A 21,065-nucleotide genomic window follows, 5' to 3' on the forward strand; every position below is an offset into this window, starting at 1 on the left:
TTCCCAAGCTGTTTAAAGGCACAGTCAACTTAGTGTATGTAAACTTCTGATCCACTGGAATTGTGATACAGTGAATTATAAGTGAAATAATTTGTCTGTAAACAATTGCTGGAAAAATTATTTGTCATGCACAAAGTAGATGTCCTAACCGACTTGCCAAAACTATAGTTTGTTAACAATCAATTTGTGGAGTGGTTGAAAAACGAGTTTTAATGACTCCAACATAAGTGTATGTAAACTTCCGACTTCAACTGTACGTTACGGTATGTAAGAGTTAAACCTCCAGTAAGAAAAACAATTGTGTGTATTTGTTATTGTATAGTGTCTGGGCAGAGAACAGGGATAAGTCGCTACAAAGACTATTAGAGACAGAGCATTTACAACCAACAAAAGTAGAATGACAGTGCAATGCAGTGTACACTATCATCTTTAAATATATATGTTTTATTATCACATACACCAGCTAGGTGCAGTGAAATGTGTTGTTTTACAGGGTCAGCCATAGTAGTACGGCACCCCTGGACCAATTAGGGAAAAGTGCCTTGCTGAAAAAGACAATACTGCACTCATAATTTGAAAAACATTTGGTTTTGGTAAGAGGCATTAATGCGAATAAAATATTTACAGTGGCCTAGGGCTAGTTAACGGAAGAGGGTTAGATTGTTTTTACTTTTGCTTGAGCTCACACGAGGCAGAGCAGAAGATATGCTCCTCCATCTTCCAATCCATAAAAGCTTGGTGAAACATCATCATCAACGACTGTAAATTGTGAATTCCAACCATTTCTTATGACAGCATTACTTCACCCTTTCCAGGTTTACCCCTTACAGCCTGTTATGAAGCACTCAGACAATTACATAACCATAAATGTAGTCTTCCATTCCATCTCTTGAACGCCCCAGAAGAGCTGAGAACAAAGAATTTTCCCTTGGCTTTTTTTGGTGGCAGGAATCAGTGGACACAGACGTTATTTTTATTATGGCCCCCTAGCAACCTTATGGTTACACACAGAGCTTAGAGTCAATAAATCTCCTCCTACTCATTTAATTCCTTGTACACATCTGACTTATTTTCACCTAAGAACAGAATAATAATATCTGATCAGAGAACAACCATGATGGTCAATGAGAATTGAATAGAGGCAGGAATGTCACATTTAGTTCCATGCGCAAAACCAAGAACCACTCGCCCTCAGTTCAGCCATTATACATATACACTACAAAAGTATGTGGACACCTGCTTGTCGAACGTCTCATTCCAAAATCATGAGCATTAATATGGAGTTTAATATGGAAAATTGCTGGGGGGACTTGCTTCCATTCAGCCACAAGAGCATTAGCGTGGTCGGGCACTGATGTTGAGCGATTAGGCCTGGCTCGCAGTCGACGTTCCAATTCATCCCAAATGTGTTTGATGAGGTTGAGGTCAGGGGTCTGTGCAGGCCAGTCAAGTTCTTCCACACCAATCTCAACAAACCATTTCTGTATGGACCTCGCTTTGTGCACGGGGACATTGTGATGCTAAAACAGGAAAGGGCCTTCCCCAAACTGTTGCAACAAAGATGAAAGCACAGAATCGTCTACAATGTCATTGTATGCTGTAGCATTAAGATTTCCCTTCACTGGAACTAAGGGGCCTAGCCCAAACCATGAAGAACAGCCCCAGACCATTATTCCTCCTCCACCAAACTTTACAGTTGGCAATATGCATTCGGGCAGGTAGCGTTCTCCTGGCATCCGTCAAATCCAGATTCGTCCGTCGGACTGCCAGATGGTGAAGCGTGATTCATCACTCTAGAGAACTTGTTTTCACTGCTCCAGAGTCCAATAGAGGCGAGCTTTACACCACTCCAAGAGACGCTTGGCATTGTGCATTGTGATCTAAGGCTTGTGTGCGGCTGCTTGGCTATGGAAACCCATTTCATGAAGTTCAGAGGCAGTTTGGAACTCTGTAGTGAGTGTTGCAACCGAGGACAGACGATCTTTACGCGCCCCGAGCTTCAGCACTCGGCGGTACTGTTCTGTGAGCTTGTGTGGCCTACCATTTCACAGCTAAGCTGTTGTTGCTACTACTTCACTTCACAACAACATCACTTACAGTTGACCGTGGAAGCTCTAGCAGGGCAGAGATTTGATGAACTGACTTGTTGGAAAGGTGGCATTCTATGACGGTGCCACATTGAAAGTCACTGAGCTCTTCAGTAAGGCCATTCTACTGCCAATGTTTGTCTATGGAGATTGCATGGCTGTGTGCTCAATTTTATACACTTGTCAGCAATGGGCTTGGCTGAAATAGCCAAATACACTAATTTGAAGTGTTGTCCACACACTTTTGTATATATAATCTACCTCATGGTAAGACTATCTAGGATTGTCAGCTGATAGGAGGTGAAAAGCTTTGGCATTCAGGTGCAGCACTTACAGCATTCAAAGTAAGCACTAAACACGTATAGAATCTTCATTTCAATAACTTGGACTGGGATCATTGCTCAGGGAACAAGTTGCCTGTAGGCACAAATCTAGGATCACTTCCCCAATAAAATGTGTTAGTGGCATGAGTTTCCCTGGGGATAGAAGGCGTAATTTGTGAAGTCAGTGAAGGTGTTGTAGGTTTAATGCCTCTCCGTCCTCCATGTCCTTCCATCACATAGACTCATATTGTCCATTGTACTGTACACATTCTGCAGTTGCCTAAAGTAAATCCATTTTAATCTAAGCTCCAATATGTTTTCATTACTTATTCAAGTTGTTTCATTTGATTTTCAACACTGATATAATTAATAAAGGCTGAGTACGCAACCAAAAAAGTAATATTGCTCTCTCTGAATAATTGAAATAGCAAAAGTCCTTTTTATGGATTGAATTATTCAGATGATTACAAATACTGCATTCAAATACTGCAGACTGTGTTGACACTTTGCAGTATCGTTTTGCCCAAAGGGCAAAAACAGGCTGACACCCCATGGGTGCCTGAGGGCCTCAGGCTGACACCCCATGGGAAAACATTCTGGGTATTACCACTGAGTCACTTACAAACCACCATGCCTGTGTGAGGGGCCTGACTTAAGGTGGACCAGCTTGACAATAGATGAAGAAGATTAGGAACATATTAATTTAGAGCATTCAATTATTTTCACGTTTCTGCAAAATTATACTGTACAATGAGAAATATATGCAATTTACCAAATAAAGAAAACCACTTAACAACATTCTAATAAACCTGGGTGTGACAGTCAAAGAAGTGCAGCTATTGATGGTAATACAACTGCTGCTCGTGTAATTATACTGATGTTAATGGCTGTGCTGGCTGCTGTAAACATGCAGACAGTGTTATCTATTATAAATATGGTAACATGAGAAAATGTATATGGGGCTATCAGTGTCACAGCCATACAGCCCTGAACTTCCTTTCGATGTGAATTCAGTTCGGTCGGTTTTGCCTATATGCACAAAACGAACACAGCTGACTCTCCTGATACCCAGTAATGCCATTGCTGTTTACCAATCCGCAAATTTTAAATTAATAATACACATTAAGAAATGACAAATTGTCGTCGTGATGAATGATTTAGCATCCGGGAGCCTCGAGTTTCATCTTTGAGCGTGAGGCTCCTTCCACCTTGACGTCGAGAGGTGATTAAGCTGCGAGAGTCCTCCTCTCCGTGATGGGGTGAATCTGCTCAGCGCAGACCACGCGCGCTATATAAACCGGGCGCGCGCCACAGACGGATTACAACAAAAAGCGACAGCTCCGTGGTCCTGAAATCACTCGCCACACACCACCGCTGCTCCTAAACCAAATGCAACACAACACACACGGCGAAATGCAGGCCATTAAGAAGGCAATCTCTTGGAAACTTTTTATACTTTGTTACTTATTCGTGGAGGGTTCGTGCCAAGACTTTGGTGATGGACAGACTCAATTTATTTGCACGTCGGTGCCCAAGGATATGGACATATGCGCCGCTACCTTGCAAAACAGTATGCCTGGAGAGGATCTGAAGACTACTGTAATGCAGCTCCGGGAGACCGTCCTACAGCAGAAGGAGACCATTATGAACCAAAAAGAGACTATCAGAGAACTGACTTCCAAGTTAACTCGCTGTGAGGGCCAGAGTGCGCCCGAGCCCGGACCTGGGGGAAGGAGAAAAGAGACGGGGACCAAAAATACTATGGGGGATGTATCAAGGGGTCCCTCGGACACTTTGGCGCAACTATCGCAGACATTACAGTCTCTAAAGCAGAGATTAGAAAATCTCGAGGTATGTGGAGAACCATAATCTTAACGAAATAATAGGCTTTATACATTTCACCAATCATTTTGGGTGAAAAACGAGATGTTTATACAATGGCTAAATCACGTTGCACTGTCCTGTCCAACTCGCACTGCCGCCCTTGTACTTTGTTTATCACATTTACTTCCAGGGATGAACAGCCCTCCACAATGTAGGTTAATACTCTGCACTAATCGTGAAATTTAACAAGTCATGCTGAGGACAGACACCTTGCCGGAGACGAATTTAGTTGCTAGATGTAGGCTACCATGTTGCTAACTCCACAGGGCAATAAACCTTAAATAAATTAATCTGGCATTAGCTTTACGATGTCCCTCAGCATATGGGTTGTAATGTTTCTCAGTATTTTTAAAACGTTTTTTTAACTAATCATTATTTCATTCCACAGCAATTCAGTCGGAACAACAACTCGGTCCAGACGAACAGTCTGAAAGACCTGCTACAGAGTAAAATCGACGATTTGGAGAAGCAGGTGTTATCCCGTGTGAACAGTATAGAAGATGGAAAGCCTGGGCTGCGGAACGAGACGGAGCAGCGCGGTAGAGTGGAGTCGACTCTCACATCCCTGCACCAGAGAATCACCGACCTCGAGAAAGGTGCGAGCTCAAAAACGCCACAAATACTTGGCCGGCATAGTTTAACTAATTAGTATTGCCGTTTAAAAACAAAAACGAGCTATTCTGAAAGACCTTTCAAATCCAACTGAAGTGATGTTTATTACTAATGAATAGATTAATGTCAATATACGAAATCAATTGGTAATATGGCTGGTGTCCATTGCATCGCAGGGGAGGGGATGGGATCCGGTGAATAGCTGCATTGCTTTGCATATCCAATTCCACAAAGATGTGTGGCTTAAGAAGGTGATTTACTGTTTAAGGCATCCGTAAAAAAGGGATGGTGCAACCTTCTGTATTTAGAACTTTCCCCTTAATTAATGCAGATCAAAATGGTTAAATTCTATTGAAACAGCCTTCTCCACTTGCACCACGAGCCGTTTGAGCAGAGCAAAGTTCGCCAGGACCCTATGGCGTAAAGCTCCAGCTCCTTATAGCGGGCAACAAACACCGTTGTAAAGTCCCGCCGAGGGAGGGGTGAGGAGAGACCAGGACCGCTATTCCAAACGCTTTGCTCATGTGATGCCTATCATGCCGCAGAAAAAAACGTGGAACCACAAGAAACAGGATTTTGTTGTATAACTACATTGATCAGTCAACCTTCAGCAGCAATCCGCTGCAAATCTCCCCTGCGCATTACGTGATGCTCAGCGACATATTTTACAACCTTCAAAAAATAAAACTCAAATCCTCACGTTCATCTTGACCTGACAATCACAGTTGGTTGTTAAAGACAGGACACATGTCCCACCATTGATGTCCAACAAATTGGTGTCACTCAGATAGCCGATATAAGAGGCTCTAACAGTGCTCTACAGTGCTTGACTTGGAGTGAAATATGTTTCTGTACTAATTTTGGGTGCTGGTACTGTTTATATTTAGATGCAGGAGCTCCACAATATTTCTTAGCTAATATTCTATAAGAGGAACAGGAGCTCAAGCAGTAGAACATCTGAGGTGCCAGTACTTAGTACCGGTGAGCTCCTGCCCAAGTCAAGCACTGCTTCAATAGGCCTAGGCTATCCCACAATAATTATTGTGACAGGTGACATCTTTAACCTTGTCCTCTGTTTTGTTTACAGGTCAGAAAGAAAACAGGCCGCTGGATAAATTCCAGTTGACATTCCCGTTGAGGACCAACTACATGTATGCCAAAGTGAAGAAGAGTCTCCCTGAGATGTACGCATTCACTGTCTGCATGTGGCTCAAATCCAATGCATCACCTGGGGTGGGCACGCCGTTCTCCTACGCAGTGCCAGGGCAGGCCAACGAGCTGGTGCTGATTGAGTGGGGGAATAATCCTATGGAGATACTCATCAATGACAAGGTATACTCACATGTTATTTTACATGATGCATATATCACCAACAGTATACAAAATATTATTTGAAAGCAGAGTATTGCATCAAAATTATTCTTAATGTATGAACATGCTGATTGTAGCATGAGTGCCTGCACTACAAACTACAAAGAAATATCATTTTTGAATTAGACCACACTGACTATAAAGCCTCAAGCTTTTTAATAAATATGCAAGCTTTTTTATTTTAGTTGGCTGCAGTGATAAAAAAATATAAAAAACTCCAGCATATACTAAAAGAAAATACTGAAATCCATTCCAGGTAGCTAAATTACCATTCATTATCAATGACGGGAAGTGGCATCACATCTGTGTCACATGGACAACTCGAGATGGAGTATGGGAGGCTTTCCAAGATGGAGTCATGAGGGGCAGTGGAGAAAACCTTGCTCCATACCATCCAATCAAACCACAAGGTGTTCTGATATTGGGACAAGAACAGGTATGTCCATTACAATTTTAATGGTCAGTTTTTAATCAATACACTTTGGTACCTTAGGACATAATATCAAAAGGGACATGGCCTATAGCATAAACATAGCATCAGTCAGACCTGAGCTGCTGACTCTCAGGTTCCATAATAAGATGGAGGAATTATCCCTTTTAGGCATGAATTTGGATCGATTGTCAAATTAAATCAATCAAATAAAATAATATTTGTCACATGCTTCGTAAACAACAGGTGTAGACTAACAGTGAAATGCTTACCTCTAGGCCCTTCCAAACAATGCAGAGAGAAAAAAAGAGAAATAATAGAAAAATAGACAAATAATAACACAAGGAATAAATACACAATGAGTAATGATAACTTGGCTATATACATGGGGTACCAGTACTGAGTCGATGTGCAGGGGTACGAGGTAATTGAGGGAAATACAGTGCGTCCGGAAAGTATTCAGAACCCTTCTGCTTTTTCCATATTTTGTAACGTTACAGCCTTATTATAAAATGGATTAAGAAAAAAACTTTCCTCATCAATCTACACACAATACCCCATAATGACAAAGTAAAAACAGGTTTTTAGAAATTTTAGAAAATATATTAAAAAAAAACCAACTGAAATATACATTTACGTAAGTATTCAGACCCTTTATGCTGTACTTAAGCACCTCTGGCAGCAATTACAGCCTTGAGTCTTCTTGGGTATGATGCTACAAGCTTGGCACACCTGCATTTGGGGAGTTTCTCACATTCTTCTTTCCTTCGATCCTGACTAGTCTCCCAGTCCCTGCCACTGAAAAACATCCCCACAGCATGATGCTGCCACCACCATGCTTCACCGTAGAGATTGTGCCAGGTTTCCTCCAGACATGACGCTTGGCATTCAGGCCAAAGAGTTAAACTTTGGTTTCATCAGACCAGAGAGTCTTGTTTCTCATGGTCTGAGATTCCTTTAGGTGCCTTTTGGCAAACTCCAAGCAGGCTGTCATGTGCCTTTTACTGAGGAGTGGCTTCCGTCTGGCCACTCTACCATAAAGGCCTGATTGGTGGAGTGCTACAGAGATGGTTGTCCTTCTGGAAGTTTCTTCCATCTCCACAGAGGAACTCTGCAGCTATGTATGAGTGACCATTGGGTTCTTGATCACCTCCCTGACCAAGGCCCTTGTCTCACGATTGCTCAGTTTGGCCAGGCGGCCAGCTCTAGGAAGAGTCTTGGTGATTCCAAACTTCTTACATTTAAGAATGATGGAGGCCACTGTGTTCTTGGGGACCTTCAATGCTGCAGACATGTTTTGGTACCCTTCCCCAGATCTGTGCCTCGAAACAATCCTGTCGCGGAACTCTATGGACAAATTCCTTCAACCTTTCTGTTTTATATTTTTAATACATTGGCAAACATTTCTAAAAACCTGTTTTTGCTTTGTCATTATAGGGTATTATGTGTAGATTGTCCAAAAAATCTATAATTTAATACATTTTAGAATAAGGCTGTAACGTAACAAAATATGGAAAAAGTCAAGGGGTCTGAATGCTTTCCAAATTCACTGTATGTACATATACAGTAGGTAGGGATAAAGTGACTAGGCAACAAGATAGATAATAAAAACTAGCAGCAGCATATGTGACGAGTCAAAAGAGTTGCTGCAAAAAGGGTCAATGCAGATAGTTAAATAGTGAACCAATAGCTCCCCGGACTAACTATTTAGCAGTCTAATGGCTTGTAGTAAGCTGTTCAGGGTCATGTTGGTTACAGACCTGGTGCATCGGTAGCGCCTGCCATGCGGTACCAGAGAGAACAGTCTATGACTTGGGTGGCTGGAGTCTTTGACAATTTTAAGGGTCTTTCTCTGACACAGCCTGGTATAGAGGTCCTGGATGGCAGGGAGCTCAGCCCCAGTGATGTACTTGGCCATATGCACTACTCTCTGTAGCGCCTTGTGGTCAGATGCCAAGCAGTTGCCATACCGGTGATGCAGCCAGTCAAGATGCTCTCAATGGTGTAGCTGTAGAAAGTTTTGAGGATCTGAGGGCCCATGCAAATCTTTTCAACCTCCTGAGGTGGAAGAGGAATTGTCGTGCTCTCTTCACGACTGTGTTGGTGTGTGTGGACCATGATAATTCCTTAGTGATGTGGACACCGAGGAACTTGAAGCTCTCAACCTGATCCACTACAGCACTGTTTATGTGGATAGAGGCATGCTCAGCCCTCCGTTTCCTGTACCTACAATCAGCTCCTTTGTCTTGCTGACGTTGAGAGAGAGGTTGTTGTCCTGGCACCGCATTGCCCCTAAGGTTCAATGTTGAGGGTCAAGGGTGGTGGATGTGTTGTTCCCTTCCCTTACCACCTGGGGGCAGCCCCGTCAGGAAGTCCAACATCTAGTTGCAGAGGGAGGTGTTTAGTCCCAAGGTCCTTAGCTTAGTGATGAGCTTGGAAGGCACTTTGGTGTTGAACGCTGAGCTGTAGTCAATGAACAGCATTCTCACGTAGGTGTTATTTTTGTCCAGATGGGAAAGACAGTGTGGAGTGCAATAAGATTGCATTATCTGTGGATCTGTTGGGGCGGTATGCCAATTGGAGGGGGTCCTCTGTGTCTGGGATGATAGTGTTGATGTGAGCCATGACCAGCCTTTCAAAGCATTTCATGGTGGCAGATGTGAGTGCTACGGGGTGATAGTCATTTAGACAGGCTACCTTGGCATTCTTGGGCACAGGAACTATGGTGGTCTGCTTGAAACATGTAGATATTACAGACTGGGTCAGGGAGAGGTTGAACATGTCAGTAAAGACACTTGCCACCTGGTCCTTGCATGCTCGGAGTACATGCCCTGTTAATTAGTCTAGCCCTGCTGCCTTTTGAATGTTAACCTGTTTAAAGGTCTTACCCACATCGGCTACGGAGAGCGTGAACACACAGTCATCTGGAACAGCATGTGCTCTCATGCATGGTTTAGTGTTACAAGGCTTGAAGCAAGCATAGAAGGTATTTAGCTCGTCTTGTAGGGTCGCATTACTGAACAGCTCGTGGCTGTGTTTCCCTTTGTTATCCGTGATAGTTTGCAAGCCTTGCCACATCCGACGAGCATCAGAGCTGGTGTAGTAGGATTCGATCTTGGTCCTGTATTGATGCTTTGCCTGTTTGATGGATCGTCGGAGGGCATAGCGGGATTTCTTGTAAGCGTCCGGAATAGTGTTCTGTTCCCTAAAAGCGGCAGCTCTAGCCACTGGGAGTGTGAGAAATGATCCTTTTTACACATGAAACCAACATAGTCTCAGGGCAATTCGTATTATTCTGTAAGTAAATCTGTGACACTCCATTTCATATGATATATTACTTTATGTACGTTACATTATGAATGGAATAGCGATCGTACAATATCATACGAAATATAGGATGTATAGTATCATATTGTACGTCTTACCCGGTCGTACAATAGCATATGAACTGAATGAAGTATATTATACAACACTTTGTGGGACGTATACTATTATACGTCTTTCTCTGGGACCAGGTTGCTTATTGCGCCATAACCACAAATGAGAATTATGGGGAGAATTTATGTTGGCGGTTAGGGGAACTAAAAACAAAGTTTAGGATAACTTTTGTAAACGGTTAGGAGAACTAAAACGACAAAGTTTAGGAGAATTTACATAGCAGGTTAGGTGAAATTGGTTAAGTTTTAAATAAGAGTTAGGGGAAGAGTAAGTTAAAATGCTACAGTTGTCCCCAACGCGACTCGATCACACAACCTTTGAATTGCAAGACAGTTGCAGATTACTCCCATCCATCCCCCCCAACCAATCTCCCTTTCTAGCTAAAGTAACTACACCATTACTAGGTATCATATGTCTTGGAGGTGCTCAGAAATACGTAAAGTATGAGGCCAGGCTGACGAAACAGGGCAACCCCAATTCTGATTTATCAGCTCACACTGCAATGGCAAAATGACAAGCCATTTGCATGGTAACGTGATTCATCAGTCAAAACAATAATCTGGCTAAATGAAAAAGTCTACTCATTTGATATATGAGCTATCCTTGGTTTCATCTAACAAGCCACATGGATGGAAGCATGGATAAATTATTTAATGCACAAATTAACTCCAAAGGTTAACTTGAAATAATTGTTTTCCTTTGTGTTAGCACAATATCCATCTTCATTAATTCTATATTATTTCCCACAGGATACGCTTGGAGGGGGCTTTGATGCTACACAAGCTTTTGTTGGAGACCTGGCGAATTTTCATATCTGGGACCGGAAGTTGTCTATTGGAGAGATATACAACCTGGCAACTTGCAGCAGCAAAGCGCAGATAGGCAACGTGTTTTCGTGGTTGGAGAGCAGCATTGATATTTACGGAGGAGCCTCCAAGTGGACATTTGAGGCTTGTCGTCAACTGAACTGAACTGCAGGGAAAAGTGAAAAGCCAATGAGAAATGTGTGTGTTAAAGCCTCTGTTCATAATGCGTCTGATTTGATAGATAAAGAAGAACTTATTTCGGTAAATGACATCTGGATTTGTTATAGATATGGAATACTTTATGTGTGGACACTTACTAGATTTCTACCTGTCTAAAATAAGAATCTGACCTTGTTCATCTTGGATATTTCAGTTAGATAGTTTTGGCATCTGGTTGGATGCTTCAAAGCACTTCGTCCAACAGGCCGGTTTGTTATCTCATGGTCTTCAGAGCAATTGACACATACAGGCCAGCATATCACCACAACGCAGTGCAGACGCAGACAGCACTCCCCGACAGAGGACCACTTAGAACGTCCACCATCAGTAGAATTGGTGACCATGTAGTTGTCCCCGACGAGGAAATCGGGGAGGGGACTGGGGATCTGTCTCCGTCCGTTAGTACATTAGTGCGTTCGTACATTAGTCACACGTGACATCTCAGACAGCACTAGGTCGGTTGTGACAAAACTTGAATGATGCGTCTTGCATTAGATATCCGGCATTTACAAAATTACACTGATTGGCCAGATGATGGCGCTATAACAAGAATTGTATAATATTTCAAATGCAAACTTTGAAAGGTCACGTCCATTACCCCGTTTGACCTAATGTCATGAAATTCGGTACATAGGTCCCTCTCCTCAAAAGAAACATATTTGCCTCAGGGACCAATAAGCTTCACCATTATGGATTTTCCGTTATTTCGAATTTTATGAAAAACACTTAAAACGCTACTCTTCTGGCACCAAATGACCGATCTGCATGAAACTTGATATGTGGCATCTATGGCAATATTTTCCAGACTAGTACCTAAAACAACATGGCCACTATTGACCAATAAATATTCACTTGGGCATGGTCTGGCAAAAATTAGTCAAGGATATTCGTATTGTAACAAATGCTGTCAAGACTCAACATATGACTCAGAGTGATGAGTCTAGCTAACCCACAAGATATCTCAGACACCACTGGCCCGATTTTGACGAAACTTGGGTGAATGATGTGTCTTGTCATAGAAATTGGTCATTTACAAAATCATACTGATTGGCCAATGGGGTGGCTGCATCATTCGTGGGGGACGACATGCTTACTGTTGCTTTGTTTTTATTGGACTGGGGACACGCATTTCAACCAATCATGCGATTTTATTTATATTGCCATTGCCTGGGATTTTCACTGTGATCAACGGGTGGACTTGAAAAGGAATGTATACTTAAATGGTTATGAAACAGGCACAGCTTTCTGCTCTATCGCTATCGTTTCTCTATCACCACCTGCTTGACGCAATTTTGTGTAAAGAATGACATATTATTTGCCAACATACAAGCCTGGGTGCCTTGGGATGTTGAAATAACTCAGCACATTCATTATGATTTGCAAAGTATTTTCTGTCGTATTTATTTTCCTGTAGGCCTACAACGAGATTTATTTCCAAAAGAGATGTTTATTATCATAACACCTTAAGTTGGATAATAAGATGATTATTGTACTTAAAAGCAATTCATTGAGGTGTTTGTACTTTAATGGGAATGTTTTCTGTACAGTAACTGCATGACTTAACTAATTGCTGCAGCAGCATCAACAAAATCTGCTTTTACTATCCTCCTTTTGGGTTGAGATTTTATACTGTATTGTTATATGCTCAAAGCATGGCAACACTGAAATATGAAAAAGTTCTAATTTTTTAAATAAAATTGTGATACCTGAATCTATCCCTGTGTGAGTGTGACATTACTGTCACAGAGTAACCCATGCATGTCACAGGCCTACAAATGTTTTTGAAAGCATATGAGAGTCCTCTTACATTTCTCTATAGTCTCAATTAACATTGTGAAACCTATTGTCAAGAATCAATGGCAGGTTCAGAGACCTCTGTACACCACTCGCTTGTATTTCCTCTTACTAGATATGCACAGACTGAGAGGCATTGAGAGGCCTGGGTTTCAGTATGTGGCATCAGTGGATGAACCGGGTCTGTGGTGTAACAGCACTACTGCTCTCTTCTTATGGAAACCCTAAAAGTTGAACCCTAAACGTTGTGGCCAGGACCCGGAGAGGATAGAGAAGGTCAACACTATCTGCCTCCTTAAAAGAAAAGCTAGTCCTCAATACCACTGGATAAATCTCCCGGCCACCGCGACCCAGACAACATCTCAAGGTGCATTCCATTGCCACCAAGGTCAAGGGCTACCTGGGAAATATTCTGTCCTCCTGACATAAAAATACACACACACACACGTAAGAACACACACACACCAGTATTCCCAAAACTTGATGTCTATTAGCAATAGCTTTGAATCGACGACAGGGAGAGAGGAGTTTAACTGAGATACGCAGATGACATGCCCATTTCCCATTTCCATTTAACTAGTTAAGAACAAATTCTAATTTACAATGACGGCCTAGGAACACTGGGTTAACTGCCTTGTTCAGGGGAAGAACGACAGATTTTTTTACCTTGTCAGGTCGGGAATTTGATCTAGCAACCTTTCGGTTACTGGCCCAACGCTCTAACCACTAGACTACCTGCCGCCCCATTGTAATGCATCCTGTATCCCATATACAATCACAGAAATACCATGTAAAACCGGTCGTATATGGTTCCATTGGCAGGGCTTGACCTATAGCTAGTAGGGTTCATGAACTCAGTAATGAGGCCAGGTCGATAATTCATGGTAAAACCACCTCAGTTGAGTGGTGGGCTTCCCATGATCCACCTCTGGGACATGGAACACATCTGAAGTCTTTTCCCCAGGTGCCATCCTGCTGTAGCCTATACATATCCCTGTAGCCTATACATATGCCATAGCCATTATCGCGTGCTGCTTTGGACACAGGTGGAGTTGGGTTACAGAGATAATTCCTACTGTGGTAGAGAACAGCAGACAGGCTATCTATCCCCTGAGTGACCACAGCCTCTGCGTGGCCCCTGGAGCATTGGCCGGAAATAGACCAGAGATATAATAGGTCAACCTTGTCTTCACCTCTGGACCATGTGTGTCTGGTCCGGATCAGGCTTTTTTTGGTCTGACCCAAATCCCGGCCCAGATGTTTTGAGGTGTATTTTTATCCTAGCTGGACAGGAGGGACTCTGGTCAGTATTACGTGGCCAATAGCACTACTATTCTGATGTAAGGTTCCTATCAGGGTCATCTCCTCCACATCTGTTTGTCTTTATTATATCATGGTCTGAAATCTAACAACCAACTCCAGTCTTTCACCATATTCTGAAACCCTTATTCTCTCTCCCTTGGCGTGACGCAGTAGGAGCAGTAAGAATAACACTGGGGTGGTAATGAACAGGTAAAGGCTGGTAGCTGGAGGCTCCTGGATAACAAGCTCACAGTGCTGCACTGGGAACTCAATATCTTACTACAGGTGTACTTCAGCATCTCATTGCATGAACTTCAATCCACAACTCGAAGGTAACTGGCTCTCAATAGACAGTCAACAAACCAGTAATATCTACCATGCTCCACACAACAGTACTACATATTCAACTATATTGTATATTATAAACTGGGTGGTTCGAGCCCTGAATGCTGATTGGCTGACAGCTGTGGTATATCAGACCGTATACCACAGATATGACAAAACATTTATTTTTACTGCTCTAGTTATGTTCATAACCAGTTTATAATATGGTAACCAGTTTATAATAGCAATAAGGCACCTCAGGGGTTTGTGATATACGGCCAAAATACCATTGCTAAGGGTCCAGGCGTTGCGTCGTGCCTAAGAGCAGCCCTTAGCCGTGGTATATTGGCCATATACCACACCCCCTCGTGCTTTTTTGCTTAAATATACCCTGTCCCTGTCACGAATGTTTGTAGAGAAGGACCAAGGCGCAGCGTGAGTATCGTTCCACATCTTTTTTAATACGTGAAACTTCGCAAGACATACATTAAACTATAAACAAAATAACAAACCGTGACGACAGAGGTGCAACATGCACTAACTCAAAATAAGATCCCACAAACAACAGGTGGGAAAAAACTGCCTAAATATGATCCCCAATCAGAGACAACGATAGACAGCTGCCTCTAATTGGGAACCATATCAGGCCAACATAGAAATATAACATCTAGATTACCCACCCTAGTCACACCCTGACCTAACCAGAAATAGAGAATAAAAAGATCTCTAAGGTCAGGGCGTGACAGTCCCTGACCCTTTGACTCACACTCCACACTGGCAAGTCATCCCATTCACAGCTAAAAAAGCGTGATGTGTGAGGACGAGTACTGCATACAGTTGGCCCACTCAGAATGATCTGCCCTAAATTATGAATTGTATTTGTGTTTGTATGTGTGTCCATAGCTCTGACCACTATGGTATTCTCACAGATGCCTGGTCCGGTTGACCAGCTTGGCTGGTTGGCCTGTGTGACCTTGCCGTCTGCATCCAGCTAGCTATGACTGTATGAAGGTGGCAGCTAACAAGATCTCTCTCTCCTGCCATCTTCCACCTGCTTTGAATACATAATGAGAAAAGCCAGGCACTGTCCCACCAGTGACCAGAGCCTGATGAAAAATGCATGACCAGTGTGGGTAAACAGCCCCTCAATGTGGGTCAGCAGAGAGGAGAGGAGGAAATTATGCAAAGGTCATATTGATGTTGAATATGATCCTCACTTCTTGTGATATTTAGAAAAACCTTGGGAGGTGCGTATTGGATTGTTGATGAGAATGTTGGTCCGTGACAGTACAAGTGGTTAGAGTGATAGAGCTTCTGATAGGTCAGCTGCAGAGCTTGGAAAAACATGACATCATCAGAAAGAGGTCATAGAAGCACTACATCTAGTATGACTCTGTCATTAGTCAAAGTATCAATACCCCATGTGGGTGGGAGTGGCCTTAGACCAATGGGAGAGTTTCCTAGAGAGGCTGAATAAAGAGTGACCCTGAGAAGTCCAATATCACCAATTACCATTGATGTAAACCCTACCATTAAAGGCCTTGTGAAACTCCTTTGTAGTTAGTTTAAAACTCCTTCCCAGCTCATTTGAGCAAGCACAAGCAGTAGATCACTGTTCCAATCAAATCTTATTATGCTAAGTATTTCTGGTCAGCCTTATTAAATATGTACCCTATTCATTATTGCACAGCATTAGCAAACCATTCCCATTCATCTTTCTTGTAATTATTTCATGTTGGATTACAGCAGGCAGAGCTACTGTGGATCCCCTCTGACTGTCCATAACAGAGGCCAACAGAGCCCTGTGGTAGACTGGCAGAGAGACAAGACAAGAGGCGTTTGTAAGGCAAACTGAAACAGAATATATATGAGACACATCCGTATTCGTCCATAATCTCACAGCCTTCTCTATGGCTGTCAGACTCATGCTCAACACTCCATGTCACTGAATGAATAATTTATTTCATCCCAGGAAGCAAAGAAAATTCTCCTTCAGATTTCTCTTTTGCCAGTGCACCAGCCAGCCACTCAGATTCACTACTTCTTCCACCGCCGCAGTCGACGCTTTGCCTCTCTGGGGAAATACAAACACAAACATTAGGCTGGGCAGATTCCTTTGAAGAACCCTCCCCGAGCTATCCCAGATAGGCAGGTATCTGATAACTTCTCTAGGGGTAAAGTCATTTTGGACCAGTGCTTTTAAGAGAAGAAGCTAGTTAAGCGTGCTTTACATACAAATTACCTGCTCTTTGCACCAGGGATGAATATCACTGCAGGTTGTATGAAATCATCAGCACAAATAAAATGTGAGGAGTATATAGATGGTAAGTATCAAACTGCAGCACCCTCAGAAGCCACCATTTGAGCAGTTCAGTGTGTTTTGGGTCGTGGCGTCTCTGGGGGCCCATACAGTTTGTCTTGTCTAAAGGATGACAGTGCAGATTAATGGGCCAATCCAGCCCACTCATCCAGCTCTTCCTCCCCTGGCGCTGTGCCACACTCTGCAGCTCAGTGCCTGCTGGGAGGTCACAGCCCCCAGAGGGGGTGGCAGAGTGCTGTTGCCACCAGGGATAGGGGAGGGGAACACATGTTATGTTGTGTGTGCCCCCCCCCAGTAGGAGTAAAAGGGTCTACTGGGATGGGTGTTTAGAGACCAGTTGCCTGAGAGGCATTAGCCACGGGAGGTGTATGACAGAAGCCGACACCACAGGAATATTTTTCAAGACATTGCCACAATCTCTGCACCCTCTGGGAACGATGCCAGGGGCTGTGTTCCATAATCAGGTCAATCAGAGACAGAGCACCTTCCCACCATCTCTCACCCCCACCCAGCACACCACCCTGCACCTCCTCACAATTCCTGGGTTTGGGCACAGAGCACAGACTACTGGTGCCCTGCTATGTGTGTGAACATACAGAGAAGGTGTGACAGGGCTGGTGCCAGAAGGGGGGAAGAGGGGGGAAGGAGGGGGAGCATCACACCTAACCAGACAGAAACAGAAACAGATGAGCTATACTGACAATTCTATGTGTCTGAAAAACAGGAAATCAACAGCAACTCTCATGCATACAAATAAAACAGAAACTATAAATTAGTGGCAGCAGGCAGAATGTGAACAAAGTTCAACATCTGCTAAGTTGGGCACATTGGTCCTTTTCATAAGAACCCAAACAAAAATAAAATATGAAGATAAGAACAAAAGCTGCAATCTTAATCATTTTTCTAGGATTGAAAAATTGGGATCTCACTCCAAAGGATTACAACTTCAAATGAAAACAGATTCTGTTGGGAAATGTTTTCTAAAGTATGACGAAAGCTAGCTGCAAAGCCAAAAAAAAGAGAAAGAAGTGCTCTAGTCTCTAGAACACAAAGGGATGTATGTACCACAGTCTCTTCTGTACTGAATGGAACTCTTTGAAAGAATCTAGAGAATTTAAAGATTTCATAGGGCTGAGTCACAATCAAACCAGCCCAGACAGTGTTGACAACTTGGATTAAATAGTGGCCAGGAGAAGATGTTGGCCAGAACCACATACAGTACCACTTCTACACAATGGAGGACAGACACATAGATGGAAGTACAGGGCAGGCAGTGTTAAAAAGACCAGCCCATAGTTTCATCACCCCTGAACTATTAGTTAGCTGTACTCTCCCAACACCCCTTATTTTCTTAATTAGTGGTACCTACAAGTCACCCCACTTGTATCAGCCAATCATAGTTCACCATTCCCATGCAGCTCACTGACCTCTGCTGCTGCCATCAGAGTGAGATCGTGGTCAGAAGAGAATGAACGTCTTGGACTGATCCTCACCAATCTGTATTTGACCTGTGTTTTAGTGCGTTCATCTAAGTGTAAGAACTGTTGACATGTCAGTGGTATTTTAGTTGGGTGTTGCTAAGGCAGTCAAGATATTTACCAGTTATTCCTTTTATATGTGTGTCATGCTATTCCTTGCCAGCTAGCCTAGTCATGCTAGCTCGTCTACGCTGTGTACCACACGCCTTGTTTAGGATAGACTATTCATATTATTTTGTTCATATTGTCTGTGTACTTGTAGTCATATTTATTGACATGTAGAGCCTTTATGTAGTGTTACTGTACACTGTATTTAGCCTTGTCTAACAAGTAGCCTAATTTAGCCTTTGCCTTCCTCGTGGCGCAGTTACTATTCCACAGTGGTCGTGGTCTCGTGCTCATGCAGAATCTGGTTGCATTATGGTCATGTTTTCAGATATGCTTACCTGTATATGGATCTTTATGCTGTAACTGCATTCCATTATTGTTTCTGCATTAGTAAATCAGTAATTGAACATTGTAGTGCATAGATGTGTGTATTGATGTACATATTACGCTAAGCCAGTCTATTGGTTGTATACAGGCCATACTACTATGATACGACAGGACAGGCCATAGTATATGCTAAGCTAGTTGACCTATTAGAGGCCATATGTATCTGTGTATGATATTGTCCAACTGTGCTACTGCCAATGCTCTGTATGGTCATTACTGGAATCTAGCTCAATTTCTTCATAGAACCACTCCTATTTGGCTTCCTATTTCGCAACATAGCATCCTTCACTCATGCTGCCAAACATACCCTCGTAAAACTGACCATCCTACCGATCCTCGACTTTGGCGATGTCATTTACAAAATAGCCTCCAATACCCTACTCAATAAGCTGAATGCAGTCTATCACAGTGCCATCCGTTTTGTCACCAAAGCCCCATATACTACCCACCACTGCGACCTGTACGCTCTCGTTTGCTGGCCCTCACTTCATACTCGTCGCCAAACCCACTGGCTCCAGGTCATCTACAAGACCTTGCTAGGTAAAGTCCCCCCTTGTCACAAGCGTCAACATGAGTAGACCAAGGTGCAGCGTGGAATATGTTCATCTTGTATTTTAATGCCAAAATTGAACACTTTACAAATATAACAAAAATGACAGCCGACAGTTCCGTCAGGTACTTACAACAAAACAGAAAGCAACTACCCACAAAAAACAAAGGAAAAACAGGCTGCCTAAGTATGGCTTCCAATCAGAGACAACGATAGACACCTGCCTCTGATTGGAAACCATACCCGGCCAAAACATAGAATGCCCACCCACCTATCACACCATGGCCTAGCTAAACAGAGAAAACACAGCTCTCCTAGGTCAGAGCGTGACACCCCTTATCTCCGCTCACTGGTCACCATAGCAGCACCCACCTGTCGCACGCGCTCCAGCAGGTATATCTCTCTGGTCACCCCCAAAGCCAATTCCTCCTTTGGCCGTCTCTCCTTCCAGTTCTCTGCTGCCAATGACTGGAACGAACTACAAAAATCTCTGAAACTGGAAACACTTATCTCCATCACTAGCTTTAAGCACCAGCTGTCAGAGCAGCTCACAGATCACTGCACCTGTACATAGCCCATCTATCATTTAGCCCATACAACTACCTCTTCCCCTACTGTATTTATTTATTCATTTATTTTGCTCCTTTGCACCCCATTATTTCTATTTCTACTTTGCACTTTCTTCCACTGCAAATCTACCATTCCAGTGTTTTACTTGCTATATTGTATTTACTTTGCCACCATGGCCTTTTTTGCCTTTACCTCCCTTATCTCACCTCATTTGCTCACTTTGTATATAGACTTATTTTTCTACTGTATTATTGACTGTATGTTTGTTTTACTCCATGTGTAACTCTGTGTTGTTGTATGTGTCGAACTGCTTTGCTTTATCTTGGCCAGGCCGCAATTGTAAATGAGAACTTGTTCTCAACTTACCTACCTGGTTAAATAAAGGTGAAATAAAAAATAAATACAATTATACACTCTCACTTTTACTGTGAGCCATCATTACAGAGGAGTGCGGTGTGTTGAACCCAATATCTGCAATAAACCTGTTCTGAAGACATCTGACTTGTTATTGTCAGACAGACCAGTGGCTGATCCTTATCAACTGGTACCTATAGCTCTCTACTAGTGCCCAGTTCTAGCTGGTCCTCCCGGATCAGCCTTTAGTATTATTCAGGCAGACAGAAATTAGAGTTAAGGTTAATTCTCAAACGACATTCATGTAGAATGCAGATATTATGAGGGTATGCGGAATAGACGTTCATTGGGGGTAAGAATTGTGAGTTGGATAGAAAGGGATAGGACAAAATCATTCAGAGAAATGACTGTATTTTGGAGAAAGAAGTGAAGGAGACAGTATTCACTCCTAACCTCATCAAAGCACAGAGCCATTCTTCCTTATTCACACTTCAGATTTCCAATAGTCAGGAGACTTATAACAATTTCTATATTGTAGTAGTGGTGTGTTTTATAGAATGTAAGACTATCGAGAGGGCCAGTCAATGATCGACCAGAGTAGACGACCTACCTTGAGACATTCTTCTGATCTGTAAAGTGAAAGAGTAATGTATAGCCATTCTGAATCACAAACCACAGGAGATTGCGGCATATGTACTGTTGGGTAAC

General features: G+C 42.8%; 1 protein-coding gene across 1 annotated transcript; it reads left to right on the plus strand.

Moving 5' to 3' along the window:
* The first annotated feature begins 3,724 nt into the window (after nucleotides 1–3,724).
* On the plus strand, nucleotides 3,725–12,885 carry LOC106606996 (neuronal pentraxin-1). The gene is made up of 5 exons (XM_014203525.3): nucleotides 3,725–4,261; nucleotides 4,683–4,890; nucleotides 5,994–6,238; nucleotides 6,534–6,713; nucleotides 10,895–12,885. The coding sequence occupies exons 1-5, from the start codon at nucleotides 3,800–3,802 to the stop codon at nucleotides 11,114–11,116; spliced, it is 1,317 nt and encodes a 438-aa protein (XP_014059000.1). The 5' UTR covers nucleotides 3,725–3,799; the 3' UTR covers nucleotides 11,117–12,885.
* The last annotated feature ends 8,180 nt before the right edge of the window (nucleotides 12,886–21,065 follow it).

Source organism: Salmo salar, chromosome 06, assembly GCF_965601325.2.
Source record: "Salmo salar chromosome 06, fSalSal1, whole genome shotgun sequence".
Taxonomy (NCBI): Eukaryota; Metazoa; Chordata; class Actinopteri; order Salmoniformes; family Salmonidae; genus Salmo; species Salmo salar.